Consider the following 19,620-nt stretch of genomic DNA (forward strand, 5'->3'; position numbering starts at 1 on the left):
CTTTTCTTGCTTTACACTGGATAGGGGTTGTGAAGCAGCCATTCTGGCTAATGTTATATCTTCTTATTTACTGCAGAATGCTGTTGGGAAAATCCACAAAGAGCAGTAAATCTCAGAGCAGCAGCAGAAGTGCAGGTCACCTGATCACAGCGTGTACACAAAGAAAACTAATCTTAGTTTACTAAGTTTACAGCTCAAATTGTTCTGCGAGTCGTTTCCACATGCATGCTGCACCGCTACATGGTTCTCCCGGTGTTCTTAGAGCCAGCCCAGTCATAATTTAACCCCTATATTCTGTATGTGTTAGGAGGTGCTTAGAATAAAGAGGAGGCAAGGCTTTCAGTTTTTGCAGAATTCTGCAGAACACGGCCTCAACACGGCAGATTACTGATCAACAACTTGTTGTTGTTGTTAATACCTGGCAAAGTTTTGCAGTAGGGCTAAAAGTGCTTCCTTGTTCTGATATTGTTTGCTCTACAACCATCAAAGTACAATGAATCACACTTCTCCCACTTACATGTGCTGCACGTGACACCTGACATGCCAGGTAAAGATAAGACCATAGATTCCGCACAGTGGAAAAAGACAATAACACCATTTATCTTGGAAAGCTTCCAGGGGCTTTTATTTATTTTCTATTTATATAGCTGGGACTCTGGAAAGTACTGCACTCTCTGAGTAAACACTGGTAAATCCCAAATACTGTAAACTGAAACTTGAGAACACTGCACGTAGTTACAATCTATTAAATTATCAGAAAACATAAACATTCCTCCTTCCGGTGGACTCTGGTCAGTGATTACACAAACTCTATAGTGAGGAGAATGGCCTCATGGTTACCAGTAAGTATGAATGCATAATTACCTTTTACTTTTGCTTTGGACTCAGCTGCCCCAAGATCAGAGTAGTAAACAACCTCCACCTGTACCTCCATCAGCACTGCAGCGTTTCATTTCTGCCCTCTGCTGGTGGATACAGGAAAAAGAAAATGATATCGAGGGAAATTTAAAGGAGAAGATGTTTATGTCAAATAAAAATAAGAACATGTCCACAGTTTGATAATCACATTAACTAAGATAGCAACAAATGTTATAAGCAGCCCTGTAGTTATGAAAAAAGCATTCCTAATACTGAAACATGTGTTTAAGGTTTAAACCAACCTCTTGATCAAATGAGTCACACAAAGATCCTTTAATTTATTTTAATCTTTAATTGCAATGGAGGAAGGGTTATCCTGTGTGGTATATATGGTGCATTCACTGGATTTAACCAAAACCTGCTGTTCAAATATAGAAAAATGATTTTGGCTTTATTTTATTTTATTTTTACAATACAACATCATATGATACTATATCCTTTGTCTCTTTAACCAAATTTGTTGAGCATTAAAAGAAAGGACAAAAACCATATTTTTTGCTTGTGTTTTTAAAGCAGACGTTAATCTGCAATCACAAACAAGAAACAAATCACCGCTGAGCCCAATATAAAAAAATAAAACTGAACTGAGGAAGAGTTATCGGTGAAGAAAAACCACAAACCAGGTCAAATAATAATAATAATAATAATAATAATAATAATAATAATAATAATAATAATAAAACAAATAAATACATACATACATTAGAAAACAAAGCACAATAAAGAATCAAAACAAAGATAAAGAGTAGAAATGATTACCAATCCAAATAAAAGCCAGGAGGACTACCCCTTCTGTTCTGACCTCTGTTTTTCACGCGTTGCACAAACACAGCTTTTCACCCAATAACTTACCCCATGAATACAGTGTCTGAACAGCAGTGACTTTAAATACAGGACGGAGACACTTTTCGACAAAAGCCGGTTTGATGAATGAAACGCCATGTCTTATTAATGACATGGCGTTTCACGTTTTCAGAAATAATTCACGTCTCTCAGTTGCTTGCACTACCAAGAGAACAAACCTTTGATGCGCTTCCTGTCCTGTTTGAATGCTAAACCTGTGGGTTTTTAGAAAATTTGTAATTATTTTTCATAATTCTTTCAAAGGAAGGAAACATTGTCTCTAGGAACCAAGTTTCCATTTCGGTTTCTATGGGAAGGGTTTCTTTGAAGCTCCCCACCTAAAGTTTGAGGAAGCGTAAACATGTATTTGTGGTGAGAAAAATCAGTCTTTTACTGCCGTTTTTGAGGATATAAGCAAACACGGTAAATCTTTAACCTTTTATTTTTCACTATTTTTGCTAATATGTGTCATTACTCTCTCAAACGGAACCGGCATTACTTTAGCAGAGTGTTTGATGCGCTTAGTTCACGTTTTGCTTTGTGTGAACGGAATATTTCACTCAGATAATTAAAACACAAAATGACTCATATCTGTTTTAGCTTTTGTCACTAAGGGTCTTGAACTCATTGTGAGCAGACATGCCCCGACGAACACAAATGTGAAACGACAACAGTACTTTTATTTTGAAACGTAAGCGGAATTGCTTCTTTTTTCAAACACTTTAAAAGGCTTTTCTTTATTGTACCAGACATCAAGTTCTCAGTATATATAGCTATTATTAACTAAATACTTACAAGGTAGGTAGGTAAAGACAGTTTTCCGGTTCTGTAGGAGTGTCTGCTGCTTAACGAGTTTATAGTCAGTGTGAGACATGTCAGAGCATGTTTGATCTGTGTGGAACAATAATCAGCGATTGTCAAAGGAGCTTGCAAAGAAAAGCGTCTGGACTTCTTTAAGTTACTTGAAGACGTTTCACCTCTCATCCGAGAAGCTTCTTCAGTTCTAAGGTCAAATGGTGGAGAGTCCCAGATATAAACCTAGTGGGAGTATCCCCCCACAAACCATCTGTCCTCTGTGTCCAAAATGTGAACATTGGCATCCTTGAAAGAGTGTCCTTTATCCTTAAGATGCAGATGGACAGCTGAGTCTTGTCCTGTGGAGGTGGCTCTTCTGTGTTGTGCCATGCGCTTGTGAAGTGGCTGTTTGGCCACCTCCACAGGACAAGACTCAGCAGTCCATCTGCATCTTAAGGATAAAGGACACTCTTTCGAGGATGCCAATGTTCACATTTTGGACAGAAAGGACAGATGGTTTGAAAGAGGAGTGAAAGAAGCCATCTATGTCCACTGTGAGCGACCATCTTTGAACAGAGGCGGTGGTTTACGACACCAACTCTCTGCCATCTATAATCCAGTTTTGAGATCCCTTCCCAGACGCCTTAACGCCCACTCACATCCTGGGCCATCGGACCTCAGGAATTCGCATGATAAGGTGGGGCCAGGTTTCACAATGAACACACCCGAAACTCTGGCTGATTGGGACCCACACCCAGTTTCACACCTTGGCTCAGGCGATTAGAGGATCATCAGGGGGTCCTTTTGTCCCTCTGTGGGGGGTTACTCCCACTAGGTTTATATCTGGGACTCTCCACCATTTGACCTTAGAACTGAAGAAGCTTCTCGGATGAGAGGTGAAACGTCTTCAAGTAACTTAAAGAAGTCCAGACGCTTTTCTTTGCAAGCTCCTTTGACTACGATGACCTGGATGACTGAGAACCTTCACAGACAAATAATCAGCGATTGTGCACCTGTAAACTTACAGTAGCAGTTAAGTCATTTTAAAATTTATTTTTACCCACAAGTATTTAGCAGTGGTTTAAGTTGATTGCTTATTTCTGAATTAAGTTTTATTTTGTAGTTGAGCTAAAAAAAAAAACTACAAAAAACAAGTTGTTAAAAACAAGTTGTTCTATTGAAAGTGAGAGAGAACAAAGTATTATTATTATTAGCAGTAATATTATTATCATTATTATTACAAATGTGTTTTTATTTCAGCAATGTATTGCGCTTTTATAGTCATGCTTTATTCCAACTTATACCTTGGCTTTATATATTTGCTGATTTCAAGTACCAGTTAATACCGCTATCACATTAACATACTATTTCTCACTGTGATGAGAAGATGTGCAATCATTTTTTTATCACATGGTAGCAAGTGCATTTAGGCATGCACGCATGGTCAAGGTGACCTGCTGGAATTGAAACCAAGCATGGTAGGGTTAGAATTTGGTGAGGCCATGAATTCATCCTGCCTTGTACCAGTGGTTCAAGCTGGTGCTGATGGTGTAATAATGTAGGGGATATTTTCATGGCCCACTTTAGGCCCCATTGTTTAAACTCCACAGCTTATCTGAGTGTTATCACTGACCATGTCCATTAGTGATGGGCAGATGAAGCCCCATGAAGCACTGAAGCTTTTCATCCAATTGGTTCACCCCAACGCGAAGCTTCATGAAGCTTCATTTGCTCTAGCAGGACACCTACTGGACGTAAAAATAATAGCTGGCATGAATTTGAAGAGTGTGGCATTTTGCACACAGCCTGTAAATGTCAACAACAAAAGGAGTGTGTAAAACATGTATATTGTAGTGGTGGCAGTATACTGTGTATATTTATAGTGGCAGTATGGGAAATGATTATTTGGAAATGCTTAAAATGGAAATGATCATTTACTGTGAGGTGAGGTGTGGTTGGGGTGTGGACAGTGGTTGTGCTTTTGTAACGTTGAGGTATGGACAGCTACACACTGAGCCTCAGTCCTGCCTGTTCACATTTTATTCTGTAAAAACTAAATTTTCACTGCTTTTATGACCTTTTTAGTGGGGAGAACATAGCTAGGATTTAATGATTTAACAAATCTTTTGAATCCTTTGTCCTCCACAATGCTAAATGGCTGGGAGTCCTCAATCACCATGCTAACCAGGTCTTCATCTATTTGAGATTGTTCTTCTGAGGAAAGACAATAAAGACAAAGCACAAATATAAATATCACACACGTAACTTATAACAGTTGTATAATATTGTTATATCATTTAGTAACATTACTGCATCCTATATTATCATTGCATTTGATGGCTCACCTGGTCTTCCTCCACAATCGGTGTTCCCCTTATTCTCATGCAAAGCTCTGTAGTGCCTAAGCATGGATGAGGTTTTGTTGTTATATCCCAGCTCCCTGGCACATAGCAAACACTTCACCTTGTACAAAAGTAAAGCCGCTTAACATAAATTGTATTGCACCATCAGTATTATGAAAATACATCTTCTGTAGAAATTTACATACCTTGTTGGGAGGAATAAAATCAAAATGTTCCCACACAGGGGAGGACATCCTCCTCTTCTTAGCTGGCTCCATTCTCTCCAGACTTTCTCTCCTCACTCTCATAAACCTCCAAACGGTCTCCAAACTCTCACTAACCGCAACTCTCCATCAAACACCTACATTTTTGAATGAAGTCTGAGGGGTTTATATCGCTGTCATATCTCGCGGCAAAGTTCGAACCACTTCATGAACCAGTCACGTGGTACAGCCGGGCAGCGAGGCTTCGGACGTCATCATTTTGAGCTCCTCCCATAAATGAAGCAAGCCTCGATACGCGCTTCGCGGAAACGCCCCCTCAATTACTCGACACACGCTCCGAAGCCTCGATACAGAACGTCCCATCACTAATGTCCATCCCTTTATGACCACAATGTATCAATCTTCTGAATGCTGAATGCATCATCTCCAACTACTCAAATTGCCTTCATAGTCATCAGTCCCATCATGGATGTGCAGCCAAGAATTCTGTGATGCTATCAAGTCTAAACATGTTATCATAGCAAGTGCAAAAGATCTTTTAACTTTTGATCTTTTACTTTAATGACGAGTGGTGTAGTAAACATGGAATACCACAGGATGAAATGGAACAGTTTGGCTCATTATCACTGACATTCAGTGTTTTTTTTTGTTTTTTGTTTGTGTGTGTGTGTGTGTGTGTGTGTGTTGGACTTGTCAACATCTAGTCTAGATACTGGATTGTTGCGCTCCTGAGCATGTCAAGTCTTGGCTTCATCTTGTTTTGTCTGAATGTCTAAAAATATATATTCAGCTTCACACAAAATGGGGAAAGCATTAAGTCCTCACATGTGGTACCAGATTTAATTCCCTCTTTTAAAGTTGTATTATTAAAAGAATCTGTTTCTTTTTGTTGTTGTTGTTGAATAACTAATTTCTCAAATGACTCATTTAATTTGTTAAATGCTGGTAAATAGAGGAATTCAAGGAAGGGCTAAACTGAGCAGACTTTTTCTTTCTTTTAACTGGTCTTACAGATTTCACCATGGACAGCACTTCCAAAACTGATGCTTCCAGTCAGTTATCTGTTGCTTCTCAGGTTCCTTTCCTTCACTTGTGTACCACATTAGAAAAAATTCAAAAGTCCAAACTCCGTCCAGAGAAATCCAAGATCCTTGGGTACTTCGTTGAGAAATGGCGGGAATTTCATTCTGCCCTCCACAAAGACAACTCCAAAACTACAGACTCTTTCTATCCTGCCATGCGCCTCATAGTCCCGCCTTTTGAACGAGAGCGAGTGGCATATGGCATCAAAGAGAGCATGCTGGCTAAACTCTACATTGATGTATTAGGCCTCCCAAAGAATGGCCCTGAGGCTAATAAGCTGTTGAATTACCGTGCACCGACCACGTCCCAAGGAGAAGCTGGAGACTTTGCTGGCATGGCGTATTTTGTGCTGAAGAAACGATGCACCAGCCAAGGAAATCTCAGTATTAAAGAGGTCAACGACTTCCTGGATTCAGTAGCCACCAGCAATGCCACCAAGCAGAAAGATCTTGTCAAAAAGAGTCTGCTGCACCTCATCACCCAGAGCTCAGCTCTTGAGCAAAAGTGGCTCATTAGAATGATTCTGAAGGACATGAAGCTCGGGATCAGCAAAGAAACCGTTCTCCAAGTTTTCCACCCAGATGCTGCTGAGCTCTACAACGTCAACACAGACTTGAACAAGGTGTGCCAGCAGTTACACAATCCAGCCGTGTCCTTAAGTGAAGTCTCTATTGGACTTTTTTCTGCTTTCAAACCTATGCTGGCAGCTGTGGCTAACATCCGCAACGTGGAGAAACAGATGGGAAACAGCACTTTTTACATTGAGACAAAGCTGGATGGAGAGCGCATTCAGCTGCACAAAGATGGGGATGTGTACAAGTACTTCAGCCGAAATGCTTTTGAGTACACGCAGCAGTTTGGAGGATCCCCGTTGGAAGGATCACTGACGCCTTATATCCACAATGTTTTTAAAAGCAATGTGGTGAACTGCATTCTTGATGGTGAGATGATGGCATACAACCCGGCAGCAGACACCTTCATGCAGAAAGGGAGCAAATTTGACATCAAGAGGCTGATGGATGACTCAGAGTTGCAGACATGCTTCTGTGTGTTTGACGTGCTTTTAATAAATGATCAGAAGTTAGGCAAAGAAAGTCTCAAGAAGCGACATGAGATTCTTCAGACAGTTTTCACTCCAGCCAAGGGAAGGCTGCATCTGGTGCCAAAGGCTGAAGCCAGAACCATGCAGGAGGTGGTGAATGCTCTTAACGATGCTATTGACAGCAGAGAAGAGGGGATCATGGTGAAGGATCCTTTATCCATCTACAAACCTGACAAGCGAGGGGAAGGCTGGCTGAAGATAAAACCAGAATATGTGGATGGCTTGATGGATGAGCTTGACCTGCTGATTGTTGGTGGCTACTGGGGAAAAGGGAGAAGGGGTGGCATGATGTCCCATTTCTTATGTGCTGTGGCCGAAGCTCCAGAGCCTGGCGAGAAACCTTCAGTTTTCCATACCCTTTGCCGCATTGGCTCCGGCTACACCATGAAAGAATTGTATGACCTTGGTTTAAAGCTCACCAAACACTGGAAGGTCTACCGGAAAAACAACCCACCAGCATCCATCCTGTGTGGAACAGAGAAACCGGAAGTCTACATTGAACCCTGCAACTCCGTTATCATCCAGGTTAAAGCGGCTGAGATAGTCGGAAGCGACATGTATAAAACCAACTGTACTCTGCGCTTCCCCAGGATTGAGAAGATTCGAGATGACAAAGAATGGTACCAGTGCATGACACTGGCAGAGCTGGATCAGTTCCGCAGCAAGGCGTCTGGGAAACTTGCCTCTCGGCACCTTCACATTGACAACGATGAACCGCAAAAGAAGAAGCGCAAGCTCCCAGTCAAACCCAAGAAAGTGATCGGCGTCATTGACCAATTTAAGCCCCAGGACCTTTCCGGGGTGACCAAGGAAACAGATATGTTTGAGGACGTGGAGTTCTGCATCCTGAATGGCACCGAAGATCATCCCAAGTCTGAACTGGAAAAGGGTGTGGCCAGGTAACAGAAGTTATTTTTTTCTAGTAAAGTAAATGTTAGTTTGGTATTTTAGTTAAAGAAAAAAATATGACTGAATTAGAAATTTTGGGCAGACAACATTTTTCTTACGTATTTAGTATTTTAATGAAATTTTTATGATTAAGTCAATTCTATCTTAAAGTAAAGCGCTGATATCGTGGCTGAGTTCTCACTTTAATAAAGTTGTTAATAAATACATTTTATAATGTGTCTACAGGATGAAGACACATTGTAAGAAAATGTAAATGGATAAACTTTTAATAAATGTAAACATGTGACAGCCCTGGCAGAGATACAGCTTTACTGCTTTAGCTAACAGTAGGGACTTTAATGGTGTGTTAGCCAAGCCCTGTGAAGAAACAGGGAACATCTGTTTCAACTTTTGTTATTATGATCACTTTTTCTGTGTTTATGTTTGAGTAAACAACATCTGGATAAGTAGAACTGTGGCGGTGCAAGTGGCACTGGCATTCAGGAGGCACTTCCTCGCTTTCTTAAATGAATTGTAATTCCAAAAGGTTCTCAACCAGTTAGATGACTCCAATTCGACTATCTTGGACTATAGCTGGAAACAATATCATTTGTTCTGCTCTACAGCCATGGTAAGCTATAGCATAGCAGCACTAGCTTTCCATGTGTTTTAAGTTTGGTTAGAGAGGCAACAACAGGACAAGGACTTTCATTATCCACTGGATTCCAAGAGTTGGAGTCTATCCAGCTGTTGGAGGAAAGTCTCAAATGTTCTCTTTATATAGCGCTATATCACAACAATAATCACCTCAAGGCACTTTAACCCTTTCACGCATAGGGGTCACTCTTTTTTTCATGCCTAAAGATGAATAAAAATACTCAAGAAAAAAATCCTGATTGAGGTTGTCATAATTCATGCATGAAAGGGTTCATTTGGAAGCCAAAGACCCTAAAATACAGAGAATAGTGAGAACCCCGACGACCCCTTGTGAGCAAGCGATTGGTAAAACTGGTAAGGAAAAACTCCTTTTTAACAGGAAGAAACTTCAGGTGGTGGTTATGACTGAGTGTCTAATAATTAATAATTTTTTATGTAATTCCCACTTTAGGTGTGGAGGTTTTGTAGTTCAGAACCCTGGACGGGACACCTACTGCGTGGTTGCCGGTGTGGAGAACATGCGCGTGAAGAACCTGATTTCATCCAACCAGCATGACATAGTTTGGGCCACCTGGCTGCTGGAGTGCCTGGACCAGAAGGAGGTGGTTCCATGGCAACCCCGCCACATGATCCACATGTCGCCTTCCACCAGGGAGCACTTTGCCAAGGAGTACGACAACTATGGTGACAGCTACTTTGTTGACACAGACGAGCAGCAGCTGCGGGAAGTGTTCAACAGGATCAGCAGCGCAGACGCAGCAAACGAGGTGAATGTCACGCAGGTGGAGGGACGCTACGGCTGGGATGACCTTCCAACCAGCATGTTCAGACCGTTCACAGCATATATGGACAGATTTGCTGACATAGGAGACCCTAAAAGTGCCATACCTGCCACCTGCCTGGACACCAGGGCATTGGAGTTTCGTTACCATGGAGGAAAAGTGGTGGAAGAGCTGGAGGAAGGCGTTTCACATGTTATTATTGCAGAGGCAACAAGACTTCTGGATTTGAGAACTCTGAGGCGCTGCTTTAGGAGGAAGTTTAAGATAGTAAAAGAGACATGGGTGACTGATTCAATCAAAGCAGGGCATGTGATGAATGACACTGAATATCTGGCTTGAAGAGGCTCTAGTACATTTAAATGGACACTCAGCATTTTTAATTTGTTCCTAATACGATTAGGAATAAACTCTTTAATAAAATCTACAGCATGAAAACTCCAACGACACTAATTCTCAGGGTTTTCAGTTTCTGTGAGTTTTGTCTTTTGTGTTCTTAACGAGACAGCTTATTATTAATTTTAAATGAATAGGCTGCTGACTGGTTTTTCAATTTCCAAACTCAGAATCATTATGAAGGGTTCAGATGCTTTTTGAGAGAATGGGGATGGGGGTCGGTCCTTCCTTCTTTCAGATTTTTAGCCAAGCAGTTATTAAAACTGTTTCTGCAGCAGAAAGGAGACTTGCCAATTAACCAGAAATGGAAGGTTTAATTCTGACAGTAATTTCGGTGAATGATCCACATTAGAGAGCAGCAGCAAGGGAATGCTCTGCCATAATAATCTGTCCATTGTGAAGGGGCGCTCCAGTGGTTTCATGTTTCACTTTAGCTAAGCTGACGGACTTGTGAGAGAGAGATTAAGAAAATAATGGTTCAAATTGAACCTGGAAAAACTGACTCGTGTTTCCCATGATTCCACAGTGTATTTGATTTGATCGACCTTAGCCTCTAAATATCCATTTTCTCCAAACCCATTGGGAAAACATCAAATCTGAGGTTGTTTAGCCAGTTACGTTTGGAGCTTTCCCTCCAGAGCCTAAGAAGACACTCAACATGATCATAGACTGTAAATGAAAGATGTGCATGGCCACTGCGATTTTTACTCATTGGTATCTAAAGTTCACAGCAAGCCACATTGTTTTCCAGATAATAATATTGCTCCAAAAGGAACCAGCAGCAGGATTCTTTCAGTTACATACATGAATGAAGTTTTTGGCGATAGCTATATGTGTCACGTCTTACCCATATGGCTGGTGAGTTACTGAAACATTTACCTCCTGTTCAGTTGTCATAGAGGGAAAGAGTATCCATAGAGACCCAAACACTTTGTGCACCAGGCTGAAAGCATGATTTTTAATAATGTAGAGTTATAAATTTTAGATTTGAAGTTTATGGCGAGTTACCAAGAGGCAACATCCAGGGTTTAAAGATTAAGCTGGAGTGAAAATGCCGAAAACTACAGTTCCTCTAATGGCCATTTGATGCTGGCTCCAAAAGTCCACACTGACGCCCATGTTAAAATGCCCAACTTTACAGAATTACCACATCCTAGTAGAAAAATTTTATATAAATTTAATATAATCAATTCATTTGGATACTTGAATTAGAGGTGTCCAGATACAAGCCATCTGCTACCGTCTCACTTTCATTAATTGGACTTGTGTTTGCGTGTTACTGTCTGTGCCCTTTGTAATAGAAAGATGTGACAGGTAATACAACCTGCTCTGTGGTGCAAACTATCAAAGTTTGTGCTTCGGTTTTATTAGCCTGCTACTTGTGTGTTTGTGAATACAGCCTGCTACCATTAGCTAAAAACGTCTTCCTTTTGTCCAAGTACAGTAACTTCTGGCTCCACAAAAGTGATAGCCAGATGCTAATGTTGAGGCATCACAGCAGCTATATTCATCTTTGGGATTGATTTGCTTTTGGAACAAGTGCCACGTGGCTTTAGAGGAACTGTAGTTTTTGGCACTTTCACATGGCCTTCAATTTTCACCCTGGAGGTCGTTGCGTGTTCATGACAAGTGAAGACAATTTCACGTGGTGTCCTTTAATGTAAGAAAAATGTCTTGAACTGTTCCTGTTTTTTGTGCTCTTGTGTCATTATGTATGAAGTACGACTCTAATAAATAATCCTGAAGGGGTTTGAAATACAATTTGTTAATAATTTTCTTAAAGACAACATCTGTGTGAAGCGATGGCCTTTGCCTCAGCTCTTCAACAAGGGACCACACGGGGGGTACGTTAAAATTGGCTCAGCTCAAGGCCCTCCAACAAAGATGTGGCCATGTTTTCCTGCCTTCAAAAATGTCACTGATGAGTCTTGGGAGTCTTTGATATGTTCTAACCTTCATTAGCATCATCTCTAAGGTGCAGGCAGCTGCCTGTGGCGCCCTGGGCTTTGTTATGTGTAAATGCCGCATGAATACATTTTTAAAGTATAAGTGATGAGACACCTCTTCCTAATCATATACTGTGAATAATGGCCTGTTGTTAACACGTTGTTAGATTCCCTGTAGAGTTGTTGCATAGTTTTGCGATTAAAATTCTATGCTTAAGATATTGATAAAGATTAAGGCATGTTTTTCAGCAGTCTTCTGCCAAATTTGTCAAAATAAGAGATAAAAACTGTCTTCATTAGTAGTTAAAAAAATATTATGTACTTCAATGTGCACTCTGTAACCCAACGCCCACTCTGCACTATTTCCAGGTGATGCTGAGTGAGCGTTTGAGTGACAGGCTTTAATTAGAGGTACTCAACCAGCTCTTTTTCCTTGTGCAGTTTTGTGAGTACAAAGTGCTGCCGTTGGTCCCCTAAAAGGACTCACAGGAGCAGATTATCAGTCCCGACGATCTGGAGATGCAAACATCTGCTGTAAATCCAGCATTGCTGAAATATGATGTCCCTAATGGGATAAATGCTCTCATTAGGCTGGCTGCAGCTTTTGGAGAGCTGCTACCAGCAGCAGCACCCAGGACAGAAGCAGAAGACAAATGGTTTGGAAGCAACTCCTGGACCACCAGTACTGCACGCACTCAGGGGAAGTTAATGAGCTAGTAATAAGACCAAACAGAGGTTCACGGCTGCAGGGAGGGTTTGTATGAGTCTGCAATTAGTACGGCCTGCCCTCAGTGAAAGTAACAGCCAAACACGGCAGTAAATCAAGCTCGGGTTGGTGCTTCCTAAGGATGGCATTTGACTGCTAGTAGGTAAATTAGGAGACACGCCTTGTGTCTGGACAAAGCATCCAGTGTAAAAGTCTGCCCAATCAAATGTGCACTGTGGTGAATCCTTGTGAATAAGGGAGCAGCCAAAATAGGTTTGGGTAAATACAAACTATAGAGCACAGAGTAATGTGTGGTTTGATTAAGAAGAAAAAAAATGTAGACACATGCGTATGATGTCATAGAAAGCAGATCCCTAATATGGTCAGGTCAAGCACACATACAGCTACAGCTGTGAGCACAGACGGTTTGCTGTTCTGACCAGGGCTGGACTGGGACAAAAAATCGGCCCGGGCATTTTGACTAGAGACCAGCCCACCAGGAAAATTATAGGAAAAGCCATAAAGCCTTTGAATGAAAACAGATGCTGTTGTGACAGTCATGTACACTGTCTTGTTGGTATATGTATGACTTCTATACATTTTATGTCAGATAAAAACTTTGGTTGTAAGATTCAGATAATTATTTAATAAAAGCGAGACATTTTAAATGAGAATAAGAAAGAAAAGTATTTCTTTGTGCCCCCCTTTCCCTGTTAATGCCCTACATGGCCCCCTGACAGAACTTTGCTAGACCCACCCCTGCACAGTTACCAGCTGTCAGCTACACCGAAAAGGATCCTGGTGTTATTTCTCAGAAACAGTTCATAACTTCCCTTAAACTCATTCAAACCACCTATAAAGGTAAACCTGTTTCTCCATCACCTGTTCAGCTCTGATGATTCAGTAAGGGCATCTCCTGGTTTCATCTTCATGTTTCCCTCTCATCACATATCCAAACTGATACCATGACCAGCAGCTTTTACAGCTGTGGCTCCAGCAAACATCAGCTGATACTAGAAATTAATATCAAATAAATTCTAACAACAGCTGATCAAGCTTAAACGTGCTGCTGTTGTTTAGCGCGACATCCGCTGGTTTCCTCTTTCTGGCGCAAAGTGGGCGATAAACAAACAAGAGAGAAAAGCCGATCAGCTGATCATTGATCAGTTTCACGATTGAAGTAGAAACAGGAGAGGGAGGGGGAGAGAATGAGAGAAGAAGAAACAGCTGACAGCGTAAAGACGCAGAATAAATCCAGCTTTGTGTCTTTTTCCATTCTAGCTGAAGTCCGGGACAAACTGTGCTCCTTTTCGGCTCAATACGAAACCCGTAATATTTTCCCTGAATACGGGACGATTCCATTTTTTAAGGGACGGTTGGCAACTCTACTAACTAACCTTATGAATGAAATAAAGTTCACTATCAGTAACATCATTGCACCCACCCAGCAGCTCTATGTAAGCTCTGTCATGCTAGCTAGTACACAGTACGAGTTATTGTAACTGACTGTAAAAAGTCAGCACAACGAAAATAAACTACACCTAAAGTTGGTTTATATCTGACCCAGATAGACTGCAGGTCATAACTTCTTACCTGAAGTTCAGTTCACCTGACACTCGCACCGGCAGCCGCCTTGGATCTCTCCTCCTCCTGCCTCCCCTTTCCCTCATCCACCTGCTGGACTCTGTTGAAGCTCTGCCATAGCCACCACCAAACAATTGAGTTATTTTTACACATCTGCCAGCATCTGGCACCTTTCAGCACCTTTCATTGTTTATACCGTTACTACAAAAAAAATCAAAAATCATCGGCCCATAAAAACGAAAAATCAGCATTTGCCAGGGGGGCCGATGGCCAGTCCAGCTATGGTTCTGACCTGCTTTTTGCAAGAATTGGCCAATCAGAAGAAAGTTGGCAAGGGATTGAAATGCATTGAGGACTTATATATAGATGACAAATTTGTGTCTTTCCTTCAACTTCAACAAAAGTTTCAGTTACCTCAATCACATTTTTTTCGTTATCTTCAAATAAGGAATTTTGTTCAACGAAACTTTTTAGACTTTCCACTGAAGCCACTAAGTCATACTTACTTTGATATAATTCGGAAAGCAGACTTTAAACATCTGATATCTCAGTTTGTCAAGTGCTTTATAATCCCAGTTGATTCTGATCGAATTAAGAGTACATGGGCTGAAGACCTCGGTGTTCCTCTGTCTGAGGACCAATGGTCAAACTGTTTGTCCAATATTCAGAAAGGCTCAATAAATGCCAGATATAAATTAATCCAGTTTAAAGTCATTCACAGATTACATTTTTCTAAACTTAAACTTAACCGGATCTATAATTCTGTATCCTCCTTATGTGATAGATGTAATATCGGTGAAGGTTCCCTTGCACATCTACAGGGAGTGCAGAATTATTAGGCAAATGAGTATTTTGTCCACATCATCCTCTTCATGCGTGTTGTCTTACTCCAAGCTGTATAGGCTCGAAAGCCTACTACCAATTAAGGCAAGGCAAGGCAAGGCAAATTTATTTGTATAGCACAATTCAACAACAAGGTGATTCAAAGTGCTTTACAGAGACATTAGAAACAAAAACAAAAAAAAGCATGATTTAAAATTGATTAAAACAAGCAAACAAACTAACTAACTAAACACACACATTCACATTCACACCTGTTCGTGCGATCTGAACCCTTATCGTAAGGGGAGCTACCAGTCCTTCTGTGGACGAGCTACTTTCTATTTTAAATTCCCTGAATTTAAAATACTCTCTAGACCCAGTCTAGACCCAGCTGGGGAGCTACCCAGAGCTCTAAACCCACTTAACTAACTAACTAACTAACTAACTAACTAACTAACTAACTAACTAACTAACTAACTAACTAACAAACAAAACAGTATATAAAATCAAAACAGATAAAATCAGTAGTTAATGTAAGTTTTGAAATTTAAGCTTAAAAGTGTGGATTTGGTACTTTATTCAAATGCAGCTGAGAATAGGTGAGTCTTCAACCTGGATTTAAATAAACTGAGTGTTTCAGCTGATCTGAGGCTTTCTGGGAGTTTGTTCCAGATATAAGGAGCATAAAAGCTGAATGCAGCTTCTCCGTGTCTGGTTCTGACTCTGGGAACTGATAAAAGACTGGATCCAGATGACCTGAGGGATCTGGAAGGTTCATACTGGGTCAATTAAGCATATTAGGTGATGTGCATCTCTGTAATGAGAAGGGGTGTGGTCTAATGACATCAACACCCTATATCAGGTGTGCATAATTATTAGGCAACGTCCTTTCCTTTGGCAAAATGGGTCAAAAGAAGGACTTGCCAGGCTCAGAAAAGTCAAAAATAGTGAGATATCTTGCAGAGGGATGCAGCAGTCTCAAAATTGCAAAGCTTCTGAAGCGTGATCATCGAACAATCAAGCGTTTCATTCAAAATAGTCAACAGGGTCGCAAGAAGACATGGCCAAGGTAAGAAAGGCTGAAAGACGACCACCACTGAACAAGACACACAAGCTGAAACGTCAAGACTGGGCCAAGAAATATCTCAAGACTGGTTTTTCTAAGGTTTTATGGACTGATGAAATGAGAGTGAGTCTTGATGGGCCAGATGGATGGGCCCGTGGCTGGATTGGTAAAGGGCAGAGAGCTCCAGTCCGACTCAGACGCCAGCAAGGTGGAGGTGGAGTACTGGTTTGGGCTGGTATCATCAAAGATGAGCTTGTGGGGCCTTTTCGGGTTGAGGATGGAGTCAAGCTCAACTCCCAGTCCTACTGCCAGTTTCTGGAAGACACCTTCTTCAAGCAGTGGGACAGGAAGAAGTCTGCATCCTTCAAGAAAAACATGATTTTCATGCAGGACAATGCTCCATCACACGCGTCCAAGTACTCCACAGCGTGGCTGGCAAGAAAGGGTATAAAAGAAGAAAAACTAATGACATGGCCTCCTTGTTCACCTGATCTGAACCCCATTGAGAACCTGTGGTCCATCATCAAATGTGAGATTTACAAGGAGGGAAAACAGTACACCTCTCTGAACAGTGTCTGGGAGGCTGTGGTTGCTGCTGCACGCAATGTTGATGGTGAACAGATCAAAACACTGACAGAATCCATGGATGGCAGGCTTTTGAGTGTCCTTGCAAAGAAAGGTGGCTATATTGGTCGCTGATTTGTTTTTGTTTTGTTTTTGAATGTCAGAAATGTATATTTGTGTATGTGGAGATGTTATATTGGTTTCACTGGTAAAAATAAATAATTGAAATGGGTATATATTTGTTTTTTGTTAAGTTGCCTAATAATTATGCACAGTAATAGTCACCTGCACACACAGATATCCCCCTAAAATAGCTAAAACTAAAAACAAACTAAAAACTACTTCCAAGAACATTCAGCTTTGATATTAATGAGTTTTTTGGGTTCATTGAGAACATGGTTGTTGTTCAATAATAAAATTATTCCTCAAAAATACAACTTGCCTAATAATTCTGCACTCCCTGTATTTTGGCATTGCCCTGTCTTGAAAACTTTTTGGAGCCAAATTTTTACGTGGTTTTCAAACCAATTTAGGAAAAAGGTACCACTTGATGGTACACTGGCTATGGATCATTTGCATCAATCGAATCTTTTTCCTTTTCACAAAAACAGATAGTTAAAACGGGTATGCTGGTGGCAAAGAAACTTATTCTTTTACAGTGGCGGTCTTCTTCGGCCCCGTGTTTTAAAAGGTGGCTTAATGAGATGGTGTCTGTGGCCAGGGGGGAACAGATAAGATTTGATAGAAAGGGGAACCTGGCGAGTTTTTGTACAATTTGGCAGCCATTTCTAGAATTCTTAAAAATTAACTGATCATAATTCATGCCTCACACCCCGCATGAATTTTCTTATTTTATTTTATTTTACTCTTTATTTAGTTAATATTGCTATAATTCTTTTCTTCCTCTTTTTTCTTCTTTTTTCCCATGCTTATAAGTTCACAACTGCTAAATGTAGTAATTGTCCTCAGTTGAATCTGTATAAGCATGATGTGTTTAATTTAAAAGCAAAAAATAAAATAATTTAAAAAAAAGAAGAAAGTTGGCTTACAGGAGAGTAGCTACAAGACAATAGATGAACCACTTGCTTTGATGCTTAATAATGCAAAGCTACTCTAGTGAAGTAGAGCATAAACATACTGAGAACAAAGGCACCAATAAGTCATCGATAAGTTAGAGGTTTAGACAAAAAAGATCAGTTATTAATGTATTCTGAATTAAAAGCTACAACCAAGTTCAGTTAGCTTTTTTCATTATTTGTTTACTGTGTGTTTTAGTAGGCTTTAGAGTTTTTTGTTGGCGGTTTAGCCTTAAGACACATGTCAGCGGGTTCTTGTCAGAGGATAAAAACCACGTGACCAACCTGTCTGAAACGTCCAGTCCAATAAGAAATAAAATAGTTTTCAGAAAAGCTTCTGAACGACTTATAATTGATACAGAACACTCACACATAAAATACTAAGTCCCTATACTTATATTTATTTAGTTACATTCCTATGAATTTTATGCCCAGCAATATTCTTTTCTTTAAAGAGTTTCATTTCAGAGCTTTAATTCTGAAGTCACACTTCGAATATTTCTGGTGAAATTTTGGCACGGTCTGTTTGACTTGATGCGCCCTTGCACAGAGAGATGCGGCGACTGTGGTGCGCGCGCATAACGTCAGAGCTGAAGATGTTTGGTCAAATCGCGTTAATTAAGTAGCACCATACCGGATGTTAATCGAAATTACCGACAAAATAAAACACATGCTAGGTTTCAACGTTTAAATGTGATATTCTGTATTTGTAATGTACTACTACTAATAATGATAATAATAATAATATGATTGTGCCTTGGTTTGTTAAATAACTTTTCAAATTATTGTGTTATTTTTTTGACTTTCATTATTTTGCTTGAAACATTCTTTTCCTGCTTCATTTCATTTAAATAAAGAGGTTGGGTATTGGTAGTTTAAGATTTTCTGAATAATAATAATAATGGATTGGATTTATATATTTTACAATTCATTCACTCTCACACACTGGTGTAGGCAAGCTACAGTTGTAGCCACAGCTGCCCTGGGGCAGCCAGACTGACAGAAGCGAGGCTGCCATATCGCGCCATATCGGCCCCTCACCAGTAGGCGGCAGGTGAAGTGTCTTGCCCAAGGACACAACGACCGAAACTGTCCGAGCCGGGGCTCGAACCGGCAACCTTGCGATTACAAGACGAACTGCCAACTCTTGAGCCACGATCGCCCACGATCGAATGTGTGGTTGAAGGCTTCCAGAATAAATTTAAAGTGGATCCAAGGCAGAAGACTTTATTTTTTAAATTAATTTTACTTCTTTATTTCTTGTTTTCATTCATTAATTTATTTATTGTTTGGTTTTTTTTTTAAGTTGTGTTGATTTATAAACATTTAAAAAAAAAAAATCAGTAGCCTTAAAAATAAAACAAAAAACCCTCATTTTGGAAGCATCGCGTGTCATGAATGTCTAAAAAGCGGGAAAGCTGTTAAAACGAATCACTAGGAACGACTAAAACGAGCCTTTATTTTGAACGGCGTGACCGGAAATGCCGCCCGTTATCGTCGCCGCCTTTATCCAGCTTCCAGCAAACACACAGCATCTCTTAGCGAACATGGCGGCAACTTGACAACGGCAGCGAGCTGAGGATGGTGAGGGCTTGAAAAAGAAAAAAAAAGAGGTCTGTCACAGGCTGTAGGCCCATCCGCCGACACAAAGGCATACAGCTTCGCCATGTTGGAAGAGGATAGCGCCTTTGTCCCTGCACGACCGAGGCCGGGGGAAACGTAAACGCGTCGGGAAGTGTTTCTAAAAACGGAGTCGAGGCTACGCAGAGGAGCGGAGCGGCGCGGCGCGGAGGAGAGCTCGGGGCGGGCGGGCGGGAGGACAGCGGCTT

General features: G+C 40.7%; 1 protein-coding gene across 1 annotated transcript; it reads left to right on the forward strand.

Annotated features, from left to right (window-relative positions):
* The first annotated feature begins 2,070 nt into the window (after positions 1-2,070).
* Positions 2,071-13,331, forward strand: lig4 (ligase IV, DNA, ATP-dependent). The gene is made up of 3 exons (XM_086283419.1): positions 2,071-2,184; positions 6,136-8,206; positions 9,304-13,331. The coding sequence occupies exons 2-3, from the start codon at positions 6,144-6,146 to the stop codon at positions 9,971-9,973; spliced, it is 2,733 nt and encodes a 910-aa protein (XP_086139545.1). The 5' UTR covers positions 2,071-2,184; positions 6,136-6,143; the 3' UTR covers positions 9,974-13,331.
* Positions 13,332-19,620: the final 6,289 nt, after the last annotated feature.

Source organism: Aulonocara sp. 'chitande type north' Nkhata Bay, linkage group LG23 (assembly GCF_057382095.1).
Source record: "Aulonocara sp. 'chitande type north' Nkhata Bay isolate Kocher_YH1m ecotype deep benthic linkage group LG23, A_spYH_male_GT1.1, whole genome shotgun sequence".
NCBI lineage: Eukaryota > Metazoa > Chordata > Actinopteri > Cichliformes > Cichlidae > Aulonocara > Aulonocara sp. 'chitande type north' Nkhata Bay.

Bases quoted from the DNA above. Each gene is read 5' to 3' on its own strand.
- lig4 (XM_086283419.1), top strand. From the start codon at position 6,144: ATGGACAGCACTTCCAAAACTGATGCTTCCAGTCAGTTATCTGTTGCT. The intron at 8,207-9,303 runs GTAACAGAAGTT...TTCCCACTTTAG, and splicing joins CTGGAAAAGGGTGTGGCCAG to GTGTGGAGGTTTTGTAGTTC.